Source organism: Muntiacus reevesi, chromosome 4, assembly GCF_963930625.1.
Source record: "Muntiacus reevesi chromosome 4, mMunRee1.1, whole genome shotgun sequence".
NCBI lineage: Eukaryota > Metazoa > Chordata > Mammalia > Artiodactyla > Cervidae > Muntiacus > Muntiacus reevesi.
Window position 1 is genome coordinate 148,212,351 of NC_089252.1, and position 18,230 is coordinate 148,230,580.

Genomic DNA, 18,230 nt, shown 5'->3' on the forward strand with positions numbered 1-18,230 from the left:
TGTGGAAGAAAGTGGAGAGGGACAGAGGGCAGGTCAGTGAGGGGAGCTGGCCTCTGAGTCCCTCACGGTTCTGATGGCACATCCCTTGCCCAGGAAATGCCAGCACAGTTTGCCCTCTCCCCTACTGCAGGGAAGCAGAAGTCTTCACCACAGATCAATAAAGCTGCAGTCCCTGATCCCAGACATCACTGCGCAATGAACATGAGACCCTCCAGAGTAGTGTTGCTCAAAGTAGGATCCTTGGACCACCTGCTGTATCAGATTCACCCAGGGAGCTTATTAAACCTGCATATTCCTGGCCCCACCCCTGATCTGATCTCCCTCGGAGGGAGGGAATATGCATGTTTAATAAGCAACCCAGATCACGCTAGTGTAGATAAAATATTAAGAACCACTACACCAATGGAAGAGATGGCTCAAAATAAACTTAGATGTGATTATTACAGATTCGCCCAGAGAAATAACACATGAGCTTCTTTCCCCTTCCTTGCATGCTATCTTGTCAGCCCTGAAGTAGATGTGGGTCTTGAGTTCAAGACATCCAAGGCATACTAAGAACATAGGCTTGTATCTGGGGTGAGAGAAAATTAACTTCTTGGTGTCCAGGTCTCCCCACTGAAGACACAGGCGGGCAAAGAAGTCAGCAAGGCTGAAGGCTGCGTGGACTGAGGGGAGCGCTTCCCAATGGGAGGATGAGGGAGAGAGACGGCCAAGGGGAGACAGCAGCGTGCCAGTACCTTAGACACCGGGGGTCTGACATGAGCCAGAAGCTTGTATACCTCCCAGTTGTTCATGAAGCTCCTAAAAAAGGAGAGAGCACGCGGTGTTTTCAGGCCATTCCCCAAGGCCAGCAGCCAAGGGGATCTGGTCTGAAGTTCTGTTCCCAGGGTGAAGGTCCACAGGGCAAGCCTCCAAGGACAGATGTGGAGCCTGAGCAGGGACTGGGGGCCGGGTGTGGGTGGGTATAAACCCCCTTGAAGTTCCACAGGGCAAGCCTCCAAGGACATGAGTGGAGCCTGAGCAGGGATTGGTGGGGTGGGAAGCAGGTGGGTATAAAGAGGCCATAAACTCACCAAACACCGCTGAGCACCACACACCCCCCCACCTTGCCTAGAGACCCTCATGACCTAGCTGGGCCCACATACAGCAATAACAAGCTGTGAAAAGCTAAGGCCAGGGAAAGAATCCGGGGGTGAACAAAGCCTCCCGGCCATCTCACAATTAGTTCTCTAGGGAAGAAACGATTGCACAGCAATAAGAGAAGAAAACAGAAGCTCCCGTTTTGGGTCTGTGCTACATCGATTTTTGGCTTCATTCTGACGTCTGATTTTTGTGGCTAGCGAACTCCTGGTCATTTCCTCACCGGCCCCTCAGCTTCATGGCTTCATCGAATTTCCTCTCATTCATGGCCCTGGTCACGTCCTTGGTCTGAGAGAGGAGAAGGGCAACAGTCAGAATCGGGGCAGGGTCCCGCACACAGCTGGGTTCCCATCCCACACTGAGGCTCTGCCCGGCTCTGGGCTTGTGACTGGACCCTGCCCATCCAGTACCCACCCCCCGGACAGACTTTCACAGAAGGAGAAGTGTCTGTGTTTTTCCTTCATTTTCTGAGTAACGAGCAGCAGAAGAAAAGGGCTAAAGCTATGCTCTATTTACTAGAAGATATGCAGGATGGCAGAGCCACACAAATAACACAGCATCTCTCTCCATTCTACACCCAGGGCTCCAGCCTCACGGTGGCCTCTGAGCTAGTAAGAAAATTAAGACTGGTCATCTGCAGGTGACCATGTAGCAAGAAAGTCTGATCCTGCCCCACGCTTCCCAACCACCGCTCTCTCCTCTGCGAGCCAGTGCTTTGGCTGGGGGGCTTTCAGAGATACGGTTCCAGGCCAAGGCTGGAGCTTGTCTGGCCTGTAGGTCATTAGGACTCCTGAGTCTCAGAGAGAAGCATCCAGGAGCCAGGCCTGAGAGGCAACCTGACACCTCAGCTCCCAGCCACTGCATCTGCTCTGTGGTATCAAAGGAGTGATTCCTCTTTAATTAGAGCCATAATTCCTGAGCGCTCAGCATCTTCTAGAGCACTACACATCTTCTCTCCAATCCTTACACTCACGCTCAAGGTGAACACTTATCAGTAACCTCGTGATGGTTCAAGGGAGAAATCAGAGTGAGGGATGAGCTATCCAGCCAGACCTTGATAATATTCCACTGCTTTTAATAAGGTTTGGAGAGAGATTGCATGTCTCCTGAAGTTGGATATTAGGAGATATTGGGCCTCATTAGGTAGGATGTAGCGGTCTGCATCTTCTTTAGGAACATCTGTCAGATGGGGAAACTAAGGCTTGGAGGGGGGACAGCTCCTGCACAGAGCACCCCGAGTGCCGTCCCCGCGTGTTCCTTCCTGTGGCACACAGCCTCCCCACCTGCACCCACCTTGGCAGCCCCGGAAGCCGCTCTCTCTCCCAACCAGATCTCCCACGGACAGGGGCTGGGGGCTGGTAGGAAGGGGGATCGGGGTCAGTACTCACCACCTGGACACACTCCATGAGGGGCAGGCGCACAGCCTGGTTACCAGAGAGGCTCACCACACAGGCTGGGGTATCCGGGGTCCCCTCCAAAAGCGCCATGACTGCTTCCACACCCATCCTGCTGCCCTGCAGGAAGCAAAGCCACTCTGGTCCAAGCCTCCCATCCAGTCTCGGCCTGGAGGACCTGGGCATTCAAGGCCCTTTCCAAATCACAAGCTGAGTTCCACATTTAAGGACTACAGCCAAGAACTCACTGGGCTTTACCTTCTGACCCACATTTCATCTAAAGCCTGATGATGCTTCCTCCTTTTGCCAGAAGAGCCCCCAAGGATTCTTCCTGGTTCCAGGGAACCATATCCACTATAGTTATCAAGAGGATTACCGGGGCTGAGTAAGATTCCCTTCTTGATGAAAGTAGGATAGCGGGTACAAACTGAGTGTCTAAGGCTAGATCTTAATCTTTCACTCATGCTGTAAGATATTCGACCCTAGTGAAGCATAGGTCTCCCATCATTTTTTGCAACAAAAGAGAACTCTTGAGCATATGGCAATGAGTCAAGGCCCACTGCAGTCCAGAGGCTGGTGACAGAGCGGCGTGAGCAATGGTTGAAGCCCCTGTGCTGGGGACAGACGGCAAATTGAGGGTTCCACAGAGCCCCATGACTTACCAGGATTCTGTCAAAGGCCGACGGCGTCCCACCCCGCTGCACATGCCCCAAGACAGTCACCCGGGTGTCATATCCCAGACGCTTAACCACCAGCTGAAGGGAGAGAGAGAAAGACAGAGTCGAGGAGAGGAATCAAGCAGGGACCCAGATAAACCAAGGATGACTCAGCCTCTTATCTTGTAATGATTCCTGTGTGGGAGGAAACCAGGGGGCCGGACACCTAGGGAGAGATGTGCACAAGAAGTAAGGGGAGACTCAGAAAGGACTGGGGAATGGGCCCGGGGCTGGTGAGGTGTCACGGCCCCTCTGGCTCCATCCATACTAACGTTTTTGATGTCTTCAGAGGAGATCGATTTCCCACTCTTGTCAATCGCACCCTCAGCTACGATGATGATGTTAAGACGAGAACCACGGTTCCTTGTCTGGTTGAGAACAAAGGGCAAAATGGTCAGCGTCATGAAACTGATAGACAGGAAAGCCATCGGAGCGGACCAGGGCAAGGCGGCTTTTGAAGGGCAAGACGAAGGGCCAGTACCTCGCTGAGCCGGCGACAAAGGTGCTCCTCCCAGTCGTCATCGGGTGGACACTCGGGAATAAAGACCCAGTCGGCCCCACAGGAGAGGGAAGTGACGAGGGCCAGGTATCTGAGATGAGAGCCAGTAGTGTCACGGCCGGAGTCACAGATCACAGCCAGCCTCCCCGTTCCCGACAAGGCCACCGAGTCCCACTGGGGGTGAAAGGTCTGCGGAGCTCCTGTTTCACTCTTGGGGAGATGGCAGGAGCCCCACCGAGACAGCGGCTCAGCGGGGTTCTGTCCCTCAAGAGGCCCTTCTACCCACACTCGTCTGCCTCAGTGGCTCCCAGTCTCAGAGCACTGTCTGCTCTTCCACACTGCATGCGCATGTGCACGTGTGGGTGTGTAAGGGAGGTGGGTGGGGATGAGGAAAGGTGGCCACACCGAGAGAAATGTGTAGGCCTCCTGATCTGCCCCGCAGGTCTCCGGAGAAGAGGAAAGAGCTATTGCTTGTACATGGAATAAGCGAGTTAAGATGGTTGGGGCAGTCTTACCCACAGTGCCGGCCCATCACCTCCAACACAAAGGTCCTCTGGTGGCTGCAAGAGAGACACAGGGCTTACACAGTCCAAATGTTCCTACGGCCAGACCTGCAGGACCCCACCCACATCAAGACCCAGGAACCTATCTACGGTGTATGTTTATGCGGAAGACCCAGGGGAATCGCTTCAGCCACAGGGTGTCCTCCCCAGGCCTGAGAAAGCACTGCAGAAACGGTGTCAGTACTGAGGCACTGTGTCTGGGAAGGAGGGACCCAGGAAGGGAAGGAGCAAGGGGAAAAGAAGTGGAGAGAGGACTCGATGACCTGGAATCCTCCAGGATTGCCCTTGGGAGACTGCCACCCCTCTGTACCCCCATTCTCCTGCACTGCCTCCCCTGAGTCCCTCCCATCTGACCTGTGGCATGATGGCCTCTACAATCTCTGTGATATGGCTAGAAAGGTTTGAGGGGCCCTGGAATTGTCTTAGTCACTTAGGAGACCCCACTGGTGTTAAAGCCCACAGAGCAGCACGTGTGGGTGGAGTGGCCAGAGGCAAGTCTTACGGTATTTACGGAGCAGTAAAATTAAGTGCTCCAGGGATAATTCTTATTTAAAAACAGTGTTCTAGTCCCCAGAAAACTGATCACAATAGTACCACAGCTCAAGCACTTTCATCTTTTCTAGTTCTCAGCCAACTGATCTGTTCCAGCTCCATCCTCCCATGCCGCTTCCACTTGGGCCCTCACCTCTGAGCAGTAGTAGTGATGGCATCTACAATCTCTATGATCCGGTGCAGGGCAGAGTCGGTGCCGATGGTCATATCAGTGCCACAGAAGTCGTTGTCAATTGAGCCAACCAGGCCCACGATGTTCAGGTAGCTGGACTTGGTAGCCTCCTCTGCTGTGATCTTGCCTGATGAGGGGAACCAAAGCAGGGGGCCCTGGGTGAGGTCCCCAATGCCAGGGAGCAGGTGGCTGGAGAGGGCAGGGGCTGCAGTCCATGGCAATCATCAACAATGGCAGAAAGAGGAGGGCAAAGACTGCCCTCTGTGTCTGGGCAACAACTTTCTCCCGTGAGAGGAGGGGGGTGGTGTGCACACGTGCAGAAACCACATTGATGAAGCAGCATCTTACCTGATTTCTGAAGGTCACTCAACAAGTCACTCCACTCAGAGCGGAAGGTGTCGGCCCCAGTGAGGCTGCCATCTCCCCCAATGACACACAGGTTGGTGATCCCACGCTTCACCAGGTTGTGGGCAGCTCGGAGCCGGCCTTCCCGTTCCCGAAAGTCCTTGCACCTGGCACTTCCAATCACCGTGCCTCCCTTTGGGGAAGAGGTGGGAGTCAGCTCCCCAGGTGACAGGCCAAATTTGGGCTCAACAGACTGGATTCCCCCATCCCAACATCACCACATGGCTCTCTGGAACTTCAGGAAGTTCCCTGACATCCTAAAGAGTCATTGGCCCCTTCATGTGTGTGAGTGTGTGTGTGCGTGCGCGTGTGTGGTTTAAAAGTTTTATTCTTCATGAAAAGGGTTAATGAAATTCACATGAGTTTCAAACTCCAGAGTCATGAATACTGATGTTTAAGTCTGTTGTTTAATGGCATGTAATTGTACAAGCTTAGCCATTAGTGGAAGACATGTGAGTATCAATTGCCTTTAACACGTTTCTATTTCATTTGCCTACCTAGCTTCTTTGACTGCATTCAAGGTTATTCACTTTATCTTGATTTTCACCTTGATTTGCATGAGCCTACGTGGAACTTTCCCTGTTTTTCACCTCCTTGTAGTTCACTGAGATTTTTTTCCCCACTGGTCCCTTCTAAAGGAAGGTGGGATGGTGCTGGCTGAGGCATTGTGGGGTCATTCCCATGTTCTGCTACACCTCTTGGAAGATGGTTAAGATGGACCCATGCCACTGAAGGCTATGTCATGGTGACTGTCCCAAAGAGACCTAGGGAATACACACATATCTGTAGGCTTCTAAATGACCTCCATCTTTCTCATCTTAGACATGTAAGAAGCGGCAGCAGTGACTTCAGCAGGGGCCAAGCACTGCCAGTCCTTTCCCCTTTGCGCCTGCAGATCTGTGTGCCAGTGGGAGGACCCACAAGACCCAGGCGTTCACAGAAAAAACAGCTCTGAGTAGAGAAAGCCCTAAACTCCCAGGAGCTTGTAGACACCCCAACAGAGGACAGCACACCGAGGGTTTTCACAAATGATATGAACTCCAGGCATCCATGCCTTCATGGGTATTGATGCAAAATTTTGGCTCATTCTCAGACTGCTTTATGGAGGTGCCATTGCCTGTTTAAAATCTTCACTAAGTGCTGTTCATTAAATTTCTCCTCCTGGATTTTTTTAGGGGATTGAGATAAAGAATGAGGATACAAATGTAATGTGTAGATTTCTCAGTAAATCAGAAAATGGGTATAGAATGACTTAGAGAAAGTAGCAAAAGGAGCTGTGTATACAATCAAGATCTTCTCAGGGCTTTTTTTAAACTCTAAAAGGCTATCTCGGTTCCTTCCTTCCTTAAAAGGTCTGGTTTCAGGTCACCTCATCGTCATCACATGAGGACTGGCAAACTTCAACACTACTTCTGGCTCTGGCTCCAGGCCCCTGATGAGGTTATTTTCAGGGCCTGACCTTCCCCGTGACCCCAGAGCAGGACCCATTACATGCCAGCTCCTCAAGTCTTACCTATGACCTTTCTATACAGAACAAAGCGTCCTGTGATCACATCGCAACCCTACATCCTGCCCCAGGAAACCAGGGTGATGTTTTCAAGTGCAAAGAGTAAAGGGTAAATGTAGCCCCTCTGTGGTCATAGAATCCCCTCCTACTAAGCCACATGGCAGGGAATTCGGGAAACCACGAGCCCCACCCAAATGGGTGGGACAAGGACAGCACAAACAGGGGATGGAGCCCTCTGGAACATACCAGCTGCAGCATCATCGAGACACTCTCCCACGTGGCTTCCCGGATGTTATCTCCACCATCCACCAGGCCTTGATAACCCTGTGGGGTACATTACATCCATTCAGCCTCTGACAGGCCTCCCCCAAACCCCCAGGATTAAGACAGGGTCCCTGGGAAGAGGTTCTCTGAGAATCAAGTCACCTCCCATTACTGATGCCTGGGTGCTTCTGAGAAAAACACAGTCCAAGGAAGGAGGCATCAGTTGTTCCAATACCCTCTTCTAGTTTCTCTCATTCTTGAAACATCAGGATGCCCTTCCTAACGTTTAATCTTGATTTCTCTTATTTATGGCTCATCCCATTTCCTCCCAGGGGCACTAGATGACAGATGGTTTTGATAACCAGCAAAGGAGCAAAAAAGAAGGGGATGTTAGAAGGAGAAAAGGAGAAAAATGTGACTTGAAAAGAGACGATAACACTTCAGAGAAGAGAGGGAGACAGACCTTATGGACAAGGGATGAGAGGAAAAGGAGAGGAGGGAAGCAAGGAGGAGTTAGAACCTTGCAGAAACAGAGTGGGACTTGTCCTCCTGAGGCTCTGACTCTGGATGTGAAATACTAAGTTGCTTCAGCTTCCCTCTCTGTTTGGAGGGAGGTGAAGGGAAGGCAGAATTACTTCTTACTTTAAATTGAACAGGCAACACGAGGACCTGGTCTGCAGATCTCTGGGCCCCACCATCATTACTGGAGCCCGGAGTGGGAAGGAGTGATTCTTGGGGACACAGAATCAAGAGTAATTAGACATATAACCAGGAGATAAGGAGAGAGGGTGGGGAGAGGGAGTAGAAAACAAAGAGTGATGGGAGCACAGCAGAGAACCAACCTCATGGACAAAGAAGACACGGGCACCAGTATAGATGCCAACACGAACCACAGCTCTGACAGCAGCATTCATACCTGCGAGGAGGAAAGAGTCGGAGAGAGGTTATTCCTAAGAAAAGCAGCCCTGGGCTCTAAGATCTGAGTCAGTCCTTTTCCAAGGCTTTTCTCTGAATCTAGAATCCCCTCATCCAAGTCTTCTGTGCTCCTCATTAACCCTCAATTACTTCATTCAGTGTTAACATTACACAACTTACCTCCATTCACCTCCCCAACCTCCCCAAATTCCATCTTTCCTAAAACATTTCCATGCCAGGGCAACCTGGGGAATAAGCATCTCACATGCTTTTTGTGGGGTTAGATGCTGCTAGATTCTTGTCAATCATCAACTCATTTAATCCTTCCCACAACCCGGGAGCTGCCTCCATTTTAGACTTGGAAACTGAAGCTCAAATAGGTCGAGGTTACAAAGCAAGGATGAGGGCAGCTTTTAATCCAAATCCGAAATGTCTAAACCAACACTGCTGACCTCCATGCTAATCCCAATGGCCATACTAGGCTTCTCCTTGTCTTCTACAGTGAATCTGGCATCCGGCTTGTTTAGGCTTCTCAAGACAAAGACACAACTCTCTGGGCTCAGTGACTCAGGTCAGCCCTTTGCAAGCTATTCACGAGCATGTCCATTACTGGCTGGTGGATCCTCCCAGTCCCCACACATACAGAGCTTTCTAGTGGTGTTGCGCTGGTGTGTGTTCCAGTGTGCGCCACGCAGTGAGATCCTCTGGCTCCCAAACTACCAGAAGAGGCTGTGACCCAGTGTGGAGGCACAGTTAGTGGAGACTCCACGCTCGCCTTCTCCCGTGCTGATCTTCTCCTGTGACCCTGTGTGTGGCATGTGTATGACAAACCTAAACATCATGCTGTAAACTATTGTTTCCACTGGGAGAAACAAGTAGGCCTGAAACAGAGGGGAGAGCCTTTCCCGCATCCTTGTCTGTGAGTACCGTCCTTCTTCTAGCAGCTGCTCAATGACAAGAAGCCTGTCTTCCGAGAATACAGGGAGGAGCTGACCTGTCACAACACACACATAGGGCTATGCAGACAACCACAGCAGAAACGATGCCACAGCCAGCGCTCAGCGTCTCACTGGTGAGACAGTCCTGGGTCTTAACCTTGGTCACCCTGTCCTACCTTGTAATGTAAGGAAGGGCTCAGAGTGATGCCGTGACAGATTAACTTCTTGTGGACCACTTTCATCACCCTCCCCCAGGTAGCCCTGTACACATTACACATTTTTGTTTCAACCTAAAATCTGTTCAGATGGTCCTTAACCTGCCCGGAGAAATATCAGTGAGTGATAGAGAAGCCAGTAACTGTAAAAATCTGCAGCAGCAGACTAAAACCCATCATGAACTATTGCATAATCCAAATAGAATTTGAATAGAATCAAAAAGGCCAGAATATCTATTTTTTGGGTTAGTTTGTTTGCAAGTCGACAAAAATTGGTTTTACATGGCTTTAAGCTCCAAATCAAACTGAATACCTTACTATTCACTTACTTAGCAAATATTTATTAAATACCTCAAATGTTCCTAACTCTATGCAGACACTGGGAAAGATGCATCAGGGGATGACAGAGTGTCTAGGGATATAAAGATAAAGGACTTGGGAATGGTCCTCAAGACAAGGGAAGAGGGACTTTCCTGGTGGTCCAGGGGTTAAGATTCTGTACTTTCACTGCAAGGGGCATCAATTCTAGTTGTGAAACTAAGATTTCACATGCTGCTTAGCAAGGCCAAAAAATTAAAAAATTTTTAAAAAAGACAGGAGGAATTATAGTGTGGTTCTCATTTGGATCCATATGGAGGGGATCTGTACAAAGTGCAATGGGGACAAGGAGAAGAAGCATCTATAATGCCAGGAGGAAGTCAGGGAAGGTGATACAGAAAAGACTGCATTTGTCCTGAGACCTAAAGGATAATTTCCTTTCAAATCTTTTGGTCAGATGGATGAATCTGGGCAAAGTGTTACAGGCAGGATGAATAGCACAAATAAAGTTGAGGGTCAAGCAGTAGCTTTCCATAACTCTATATTATAAAGAATAAACTGGAAAACTATAGAGAGATGAAGCTGTGCAGCAGGGCAGGCACCTCTGTGCCCATTGAGGGAAGGCTAGTTTTTATCCTGGAAGCCAGGGTTTGACTGGGGATCCACGGGTGATGGTTTCAGGGAGTCCATGAACCCCAAGAAACTGTATGAAAACCTTTGTGGGCAAGGGCATTTCTTCTGGGAGAAGGTCCACAGCATTCATTGATTCTTAAAGAGGTCTGTAACTTAGAAAACATAAAAGTTATAGTCAATAGAGAATCTCTGAAGAGTGGAGGGACATAATGCGATCTGTGGGTCAGAAGGATCACGCTAGCAGCAATGTGGAAGACATACTAGAAAGAGGTGACACTAGGCTTAGATGGCCACCTGGCAGTAGTGACAAAATAATCAGGGCCTAGACTGGGCATTTGGGACGAAACAGAGACTGGACAGGAAAACCTAGGAAACAGAAGCAACGGGACTTCCATCTAATCAGTATGTGATTAGATTTCAAGGTGTTGGAAAGGAAGGAGGACATGCCCCATGACTGCCTTGGGCCCCAGGGAAAACCGTGGTGCAGTTAGCTGAGTGGAGGCGGGTTTGGCTTTGGGAAGATCGGGGTGGGGATGATATAGTCATATCTGGATCTACTGAGTTTGAAGTTCTTGTGGGTCATCCATGTGGACCCGGAAGACCATCTTGAGAAAATAGATAAAATTAGAAGGGAAAGGGGCAAGGAATGGAACCCTGAGGGACATCAATGTTGAAGGAATACAGAGCAGCAAGAAAGACAGGAGAACCAGGGCTCAACAACATCTTAGAAGCCAAAAGGGACAGTTTCAAGAAGTGGGAACTTTGCCATATGCGTTTGATAATTGATCCGAGATGAGGACTGGAAGGTTGGGCTTGCCAATAAGAGGTCATTGGATAGCACTGATGTCAAAACATACTTATTACATCACCAAGGCAAAGTCTAGACATCTAACTGATGGACTTGAAGGAATCAAAAGTGAAAACATCTGTGAAGGAAGAGGCCTTCTCAGAAGCTTTAGGAAAAGCCTGTGTGTATTAAAAAAACATAAAGTCAGAGTCAAGGGAAAGCCATCAGTGTGTTAGGAAAAATGAATAAATTAAATTTTAAAAAATCAGGACAAATATGAAACTACTGTTTATTTTCTAGACTTTCCCAAGGTCTATCAGATTCTCTTTTGGATACCTGGAGTCCTGGAGTATACATCTGTAATCTTACGAAAGAAGGAAAAAGTATTTCTCTGAAATGTATAGGTTGGAGTGCTCTTTCCTGTACCTGAGCTGAGGAAGGGTAGGGGAGAAAAAAAATTAAAGGAAAACAAATCACTTCAAAGGTTTCAAGTGTAAAGCAAACAATATATGGTGGGCAAGAAACAGCCAAGTCTCTTGGGCAGAAGAAAAATTCCACAAGAAAAGAAGATTCTCCTTTCCCCTCCCTCTGCCTTTTTATCACACCAACCTTCAGAGGTCATCCTCTCTGCCTCAGAACTGGATATCTGAGTGTTTCCTAGAAATCAAGTTCCACGACCCCTCTTGTGCCCTTACTTCCCTAGAAGTCACAGACTGGGCTGTATAGATTATACTAGAAAGTCCCAGTAATGCTTTGGGCTCTCCTACTTAACGTCACTGGTCTGCTCTGGTCCCAGGCCAGTCCTTGGCTGTTCCACGTTGCCCTAAATAACCCTCCATGAGCAGCTGTCTGCCTTATTAGAAGCAAGACGAAGGATAAGATTACAGGCACCACGCAGGGTACTCTGGGCACAGCCACGAGGGACTCTGGAGAGCATCAGAAGCACGTACTTTGGAGTCTCCAGTTACAGTCTGCTGGGAAGAGGCTGTGGGGAGGACTACAGGTGATTGGTCTATGACATGAGATAGAAAACAAATAAATGACTTGGTCACTATCTTTTTGCTAAAATTTTTCTTTCTACCTTAACTGAACTTTGAATAAGGAAAAAAAGGACATGAGGAGCAAATGTTTGTTAGATGTGAATTATACTTTCTGACAGCTACGTAATTTAAAAGTTGTAAATCCTACAACAGCCATGAAGAGGGACTAGAACCCTATTCCAATGAACCTTTAAAAATAGGATAAACATGCTTTGTGAATAGACTGCCTGTCTGAGGACAGAGGGATAGAACAGGTGACTGAGGTCCTTTCCAGCAGAATATGCCCATTTCATCAGGCCAAATGTAGTGTGGTTTCAGGAGGATTGGGACCACTTCTGGGCTGGAAAGGGGGTTAGGATCTGGCATCTAATCAGCCCAGTTTCTGAGTTCAGAATGTCTGATTCTTGGTCACTCTTCTATTTTAAGACACTATTAGCCTTGCTAATAGGTGGCGCTAGTGGTAAAGAACCTGGTTGCCAATGCAGGAGACCTAAGAGACGTGGGTTCGATCCCTGGGTTGGGAAGATCCCCTGGAGAAGGGCAAGGCAACCCACTCCAGTATTCTTGCCTGGAGAATCCCCAAGGACAGAGGAACCCCGCAGGTGGGCTACAGTCCACAGAGTCACAAAGAGTCGGATGCAACTGAAGCAACTCAGCAGCAGCAACCTTGCTGGGGTCAGGGAACAACAGAGCTGAGGCTCCTCCAGATCTTACAGAGCTGACTCTCTTTGCCACGTGGCCTACAGCCTCTAGGGAAAAGCCTTCCCGGGCCTCTCCCTGGGAGAACGAGGGCCCCACAAACCTATCTCCAGGCAGGCCACTTCTGCATCTGAGCGGTTATAATTAAACACTTGTTCAAAATGTTTCACTTGGGACCTTTCAGTTGGGACTCTCAAATCTACTTTGAGTTTGCTGTTTCGCTTCCTTCCTCCCAAGAATTCTATCCTACCACTCTCAGTCCCTACTGACATGCACCTGTGACATTATATGGCTTTGCAGTGGGATGTGTCCCTGGGTACACTGTGCCTGTCTCTAGAATGAAGGTCTCTCTGCTCAGGATCAGAAGTTGTAAGGGCTCTGCTGCTCTTGGACCCATGTTAAATCCTAGACTTCTTTTTTTAAACCTCTTTCCCTCTCCAGAAAGCTCTGCTTCTTCATAAATTCATAACTCTGTGGACCTCATCTGGATTTTAAGCGGGCTCTTGCTTCCCCTAATCTGACGATCCAATCCCAAAGGCCATCCTACCAAGGTTTTAGGATCAACACTCAGCGTTAATGTTGAAGAACTCAGTACTGGCATGAGATTCTTTCCAGGAGAAAGAGAGAAGCAACAGAAACCAGGTCTGTGTTCCTAATCTGGCTACTATTCCTAAACTCAGGCCCCTGTGTTTTCCTGTTCATAATAGACATCACAATTATAATTAAACATTAGTTTAAAATATACTTAAAGTCTAGCTTTACTAATACACTAGTTAGAAGAGTCATAAGAACAAAGACAATGGGTGAGTCTTCCACTGATGAAGCTGTAGCGTCTTCCATCCTGTTTGGCACACAGCAGATGCTCAACAAATCACTTTTTATTGAATTAGTGTTGCATTTACTGCATCATGCACTGATTTACGCACTTTACTTGAAGAGTTCAGTTTCTCGAAATCTATCTTATCCACGAAGCCTTCCCTGGTTAGTCTAACCAAGGCCTACCATTTCAATACACAAGTGGATTCTATTTGGGCTAAGACACACTTGATTATTGCTATTTATGTTATTATGTTATTTATTAAGAATTTTAGTAATGTATGACATCTTTCCTCATTAAATTACAGTTCCCAAAGGAAATCAGCTTCTCCACAACACACAAGACAGGGCTCTATACAAAGTGGGTGTTTAAAAACCTGAGGGAAGAGCGGTTCAGAGGAAAGGGGAGGCCAGCTGAGATCCCCTTCTTTCTCTCTTCATCTTTCCATATACCTGACAGTTCTGACTCCCAGGTCTCCTGGACTCAAACCAGAAGGCTTTGCTTTCTTCTGCCTGCCGCCCCCCGCCCACCTTCCACACCCCTTGGTATGTACTGATTAACTGCTGCTGTTCTTGTTTGTTTAAGGGTTAAAGGAACGGAAGAGCAAGGGGGTCAGAGAAAACAGAGAATGGCAGAAGGACGCAGACATGCGCCTAGCAGAAGGAAAGGTGTTGTAAGAGGCACCTGACCCTGGTCAGCCCTGCTGACACCGGAGTTGGCTCCTAAAGATTTGCTAGAGCCCACCAAATACCAGTTCCAAATCTCCTCCTTTTCCCAACATTTCCAATGTACTTGAAGTGAATCCACCTACTGCCTTCTCAGCAATTTTATCTCTTTTTAGTCTCCTGTCCAATCCTGCTTGAGAAAACACCAGTTTTCTGAGTACCCAAGGACCCAAATGGTCCCAGATCTTCAGAGAAACTTGTAAAGAAGCTTTATGAAGACCTAAGTAAGTTAGGGGAGAATGGATACATGTATATGTATGGCTGAGTCCCTCTGTTCCCCAAAACTATAGCCCAAAACTATCACAACATTGTGAACTGGCTATAACCCAATATAAAATAAAAAGTTAAAAAAAAAAAGTAGGGCAAGTGAAATACAAAAGTACTTGTGAACTTAGACCTAACAGAGATTCTGGGGGGAAGCCCCAGGTCCCTGTGTAAACGTAAAGCAGGAGAACCTTAAGGAGGATAGTTCTGTTCTACAGGCTCAGGCTAAAGGAGTCAGGAAATTCAAGGGGTCCTCCCAACTATGGTTTTTGTGGGTTTTGGAGAGCCTCCCAGCCAGGCCCTCTCCCCAAGCTGGGCCCTCTTCCTTACCTTGGGCATCGCCACCAGAGGTTAACACGGCAATGGCTTTGCCGATTCCCAGAGTTTTGGCTGCATGGTGCTCTTCATGGGTCATGATCCACTCTAGAATTCAAAAAAATGGCCAGTTAGGACACAACGGGATCAAGGTGCTACGAGCTTGGAAGATGGCTCTATTAGACTGGCTAGAGCCACCTCAATCAGGCTCTCCCACTATATTGAGTCTGAGGTTTGTAGCCTGGGACCTTTGGACTTCTTCCAGAAGAGAGCCACACCCTCGCAGAATGACAGGCTGAAATGTCACAGAAATCTAGCCTAAGACCGCAAAAGTCCTGGTTAATCCCTCCCACTCCAACTGGAGCCTATTTGTAGAAGAAGCTAAGGTCAAGGAGAAGGGTGGGTGACTGAACAGAAATGAGAAAAGAGAAAAGTTAAGCTAGCCTCACAGAGTCCACCCTTTTAATGAAAGGAAGGGCTATTGCAGATGACAGGAATCAGATGAGGCTTAGGGCACAGCAAACCAAAAAAGCAGAAGCAGAAAAACAAGGGTAGTTTGGGTTTTGGTTAAGGTTTGGGTTGGGTGTTATGGAAATGGGCTAAGTTGGAACAGGAGTTCCAGGTCATACAGGCACATTGGAGCTTGGGCAAAATAATGGTTCGGGCTTAGGAATGGTGAGGGACTTTCTCTGGCTTTTCCCATCCCTCTCAGGGTTTCTGCCTCCTATGCATCTCTTGATCCTTTATCTTCAGGCCTTGCCCCTTACACTAAACACTACCAAATGGGAAGAGTAACACAAAATCACTGTCACATAGACACAAATATGTACACATAACATGTGAACACCTTCATAATTTTGTCTTTAGGACTTATCTCTCTCAAAGGAAAATACAAGACATACTTTTGCATCCATAAAAATGCCGACTGAATCATCACTCTCCCAGTTATCCAGACTAACCACTCTTATTTTTAAAATTTATCTCCTCTTTACTCTCAGAATCAAAACAGTTACCAAACCCTACTAGTCTCCTTATTATTATCTTCCTTTATCCTTCTTTTCTGTCCTCATGGCCTCTTTCCATCTGAATTGTTTTCTTCAATAGCTGGTCTCCCTCTGCTTGTGCTTCCCTTCTCCACTCTATTTCAGACACCAAATAAACCTCCAAGGAAAGGTCACAGGCCTCTGAGGCCTCAGTGGAGAGAGGATTCATTCACACGATCAGGAGCTGATGACCTTTAAGTACAGCTCATGTTTCAGATGTGAACCCTGGGGCAATCAGGGTAGCTGCTGATAAACACACAGGTCACATCCTCATACAAATCCATACACATGCCAAGAAAATACATGCAATGAGACGATCATGAAGAAAACATACACAAACATATATAGTGTTGTTAACAAACACAGGTTCACAGATATGCTGCATATAATCAGTACTGACAGATAAACCAAAACTTCTTGGGTTGCATTCAAAGCTTCCATGACCTAACTCTTGCCGGGAGCTCCAATCCTGGCTCCTGCAAATTTTCTGCTCCATTAACATCTCAGCATCACTCTGTTCCTCCCCACTTCTGTGACTGTGCACACTGCATCACTTGTGTGGAAGGCGACCCTGGCTCTTTCCACAGACCAATATCCTACTCCATTATTTAAGGCCTGTCCTAGTCACATCCCTGTTAAACCTATTAAGCCTTCACTGATTACCACAGGTCAAGGAGTGCTGCTTCCTGAACCTCCTCAAATCACATAGTGTTTCTGAAACCAGATCACTCGCTTAGCACTTAATTATTGCTTTATGTGATATTTTAGCTGCTTCTTATGAGTTGAAAAGGTTGAGCTAAATAAGGAGTCAGCTAACTACAGCCCAGGAGCCAAGTTGAATCCTTGCAATGTCTTTGTATGGCAGCAAACTAAGAAAAGTTTTACATTTTGAGTGGTTGAAAAAGCAATTTCATGACATATGAAAATTATATGAAATTCAGATTTCAGTGCTCATACCACTCACATTCTTTTGATAATTATCTATGGCTGCTTTTGTGCTACAAGAGCAGAGTAGATTATTGCGACAGAGACCCTAAAACATTTACTATCTGGCCTTCAGAAGAAAAAGTTTGCAGATACCTGGGCTAAACATTGCTAACGTCATTTTCCCTAACTAGACTGAAAACTCCTGGGGGGTGGGAGGATCATTTTCATTTTTTAAAGCTTCCCACAGCCTACGAAAGCCTTAAAAAGCCTATGCACATAACAACAGACGTTCAGTAAAGCATCAGTGAACTGACAACAGGAAAGGCACACAAATATAGAAAAAAATTTAAATATGCTTGGATACATATTCCTTCTACTTCTAACACATACAGATACAAACAGGACTTAAGAAAGCAGATAGCAACAAATAGTGAGAGGAATACACACACACAAGAAGAGACACTCTCCTATTTAATGAGTGTTCATGTGCAAATTTCTGCAGTTCTCAAGAAAAGAAAGCCTAAGTGGTTGCTGCAAATAGGAAGGCAAAATTTCGGAAAGAAAAGAACAAAACGTTTGAGTACTGTGCCAATCCCTTTTTCCCTGAGTTTTCCTCTGCTTATTCACTCTGGGAGCTCATCCCTGATAGAAATCCATACAGGGATCTTCCACCCACAGAGGCTTCAGTGACGGAGAGAATGCATCATAAATGGGGGGAAGGTTGGGAGTGCTGACCTGCAAAAAAAAAAACAGCTCAAATTCTTCTGCTGCATCTCTAAAATTGTTATAGAGGCACAAGTCATAGATATACAAGCAGAGTCATAAATAAATGGATCAACAGTGACACATATGTAGAAACAGACATGTTAAAACCTATATATAAAATCACAGGTGCGCAGAGAAGCACGAGGGAGGCAGAAATACAGGCAAGGCAGCATCATAGGTGCACTGACTTGAATTGGATGAGTGCCAGGTGAGAGTCGGGCTGCCGAAGGCCCCTAGGTCGGAGCACCACCCACCCACCCCGACTCCCAGGCAGAGAGGCAGGGTGTGCACCCGAGGGGCTAGGATTCGTCACCCATCCCCCCCCAGCTCCTCCTTCCGATGCCGCACCGCCTCTTCTTTCCCCGTCTGCTCCCTTCTGTTCTCCCACCGCCAGCTCCCAGCACGTTCATCCCCGCCTCGCTCGTTCTCCGCTATCCCCCTCGCTCTTTACCCAAGGGCCCCCCTTGCCTTATAGTCTTAGCTCTCCTCCGCCCGGGCTTCTTTGCAGATTGTCCTTGGGGAAAGGGGGAGGGGAGCTTGGCGAACACGGGGAGGAGCCAGGTGGAAGCAGCCGGGGAGGGGAAAGAGGAGAGGCTTTTCAACCTCCACTGAGCTGA

General features: G+C 47.8%; 1 protein-coding gene across 2 annotated transcripts in view; it reads right to left on the minus strand.

The window, feature by feature from the left end:
- Positions 1 to 18,230, minus strand: part of PFKM (phosphofructokinase, muscle) — a 41,914-nt gene that overhangs the window by 6,253 nt on the left and 17,431 nt on the right. Inside the window, exons 1-13 of one of the 2 annotated variants that reach the window (XM_065934533.1) lie at positions 18,082 to 18,183; positions 14,894 to 14,986; positions 8,055 to 8,128; positions 7,195 to 7,272; positions 5,385 to 5,574; positions 4,998 to 5,163; positions 4,265 to 4,309; positions 3,732 to 3,840; positions 3,523 to 3,618; positions 3,197 to 3,289; positions 2,529 to 2,654; positions 1,364 to 1,428; positions 738 to 801 (exon numbers count right to left, since the gene is read on the minus strand). In XM_065934533.1, coding sequence (XP_065790605.1) covers positions 738 to 801; positions 1,364 to 1,428; positions 2,529 to 2,654; positions 3,197 to 3,289; positions 3,523 to 3,618; positions 3,732 to 3,840; positions 4,265 to 4,309; positions 4,998 to 5,163; positions 5,385 to 5,574; positions 7,195 to 7,272; positions 8,055 to 8,128; positions 14,894 to 14,978 — 1,191 coding nt within the window. In that variant the 5' untranslated portion in view covers positions 14,979 to 14,986; positions 18,082 to 18,183. Of the gene's footprint in view, positions 1 to 737; positions 802 to 1,363; positions 1,429 to 2,528; positions 2,655 to 3,196; positions 3,290 to 3,522; positions 3,619 to 3,731; positions 3,841 to 4,264; positions 4,310 to 4,997; positions 5,164 to 5,384; positions 5,575 to 7,194; positions 7,273 to 8,054; positions 8,129 to 14,893; positions 14,987 to 18,081; positions 18,184 to 18,230 lie in introns of those variants that run through there. The other variant, XM_065934532.1, reaches the window with a different exon arrangement.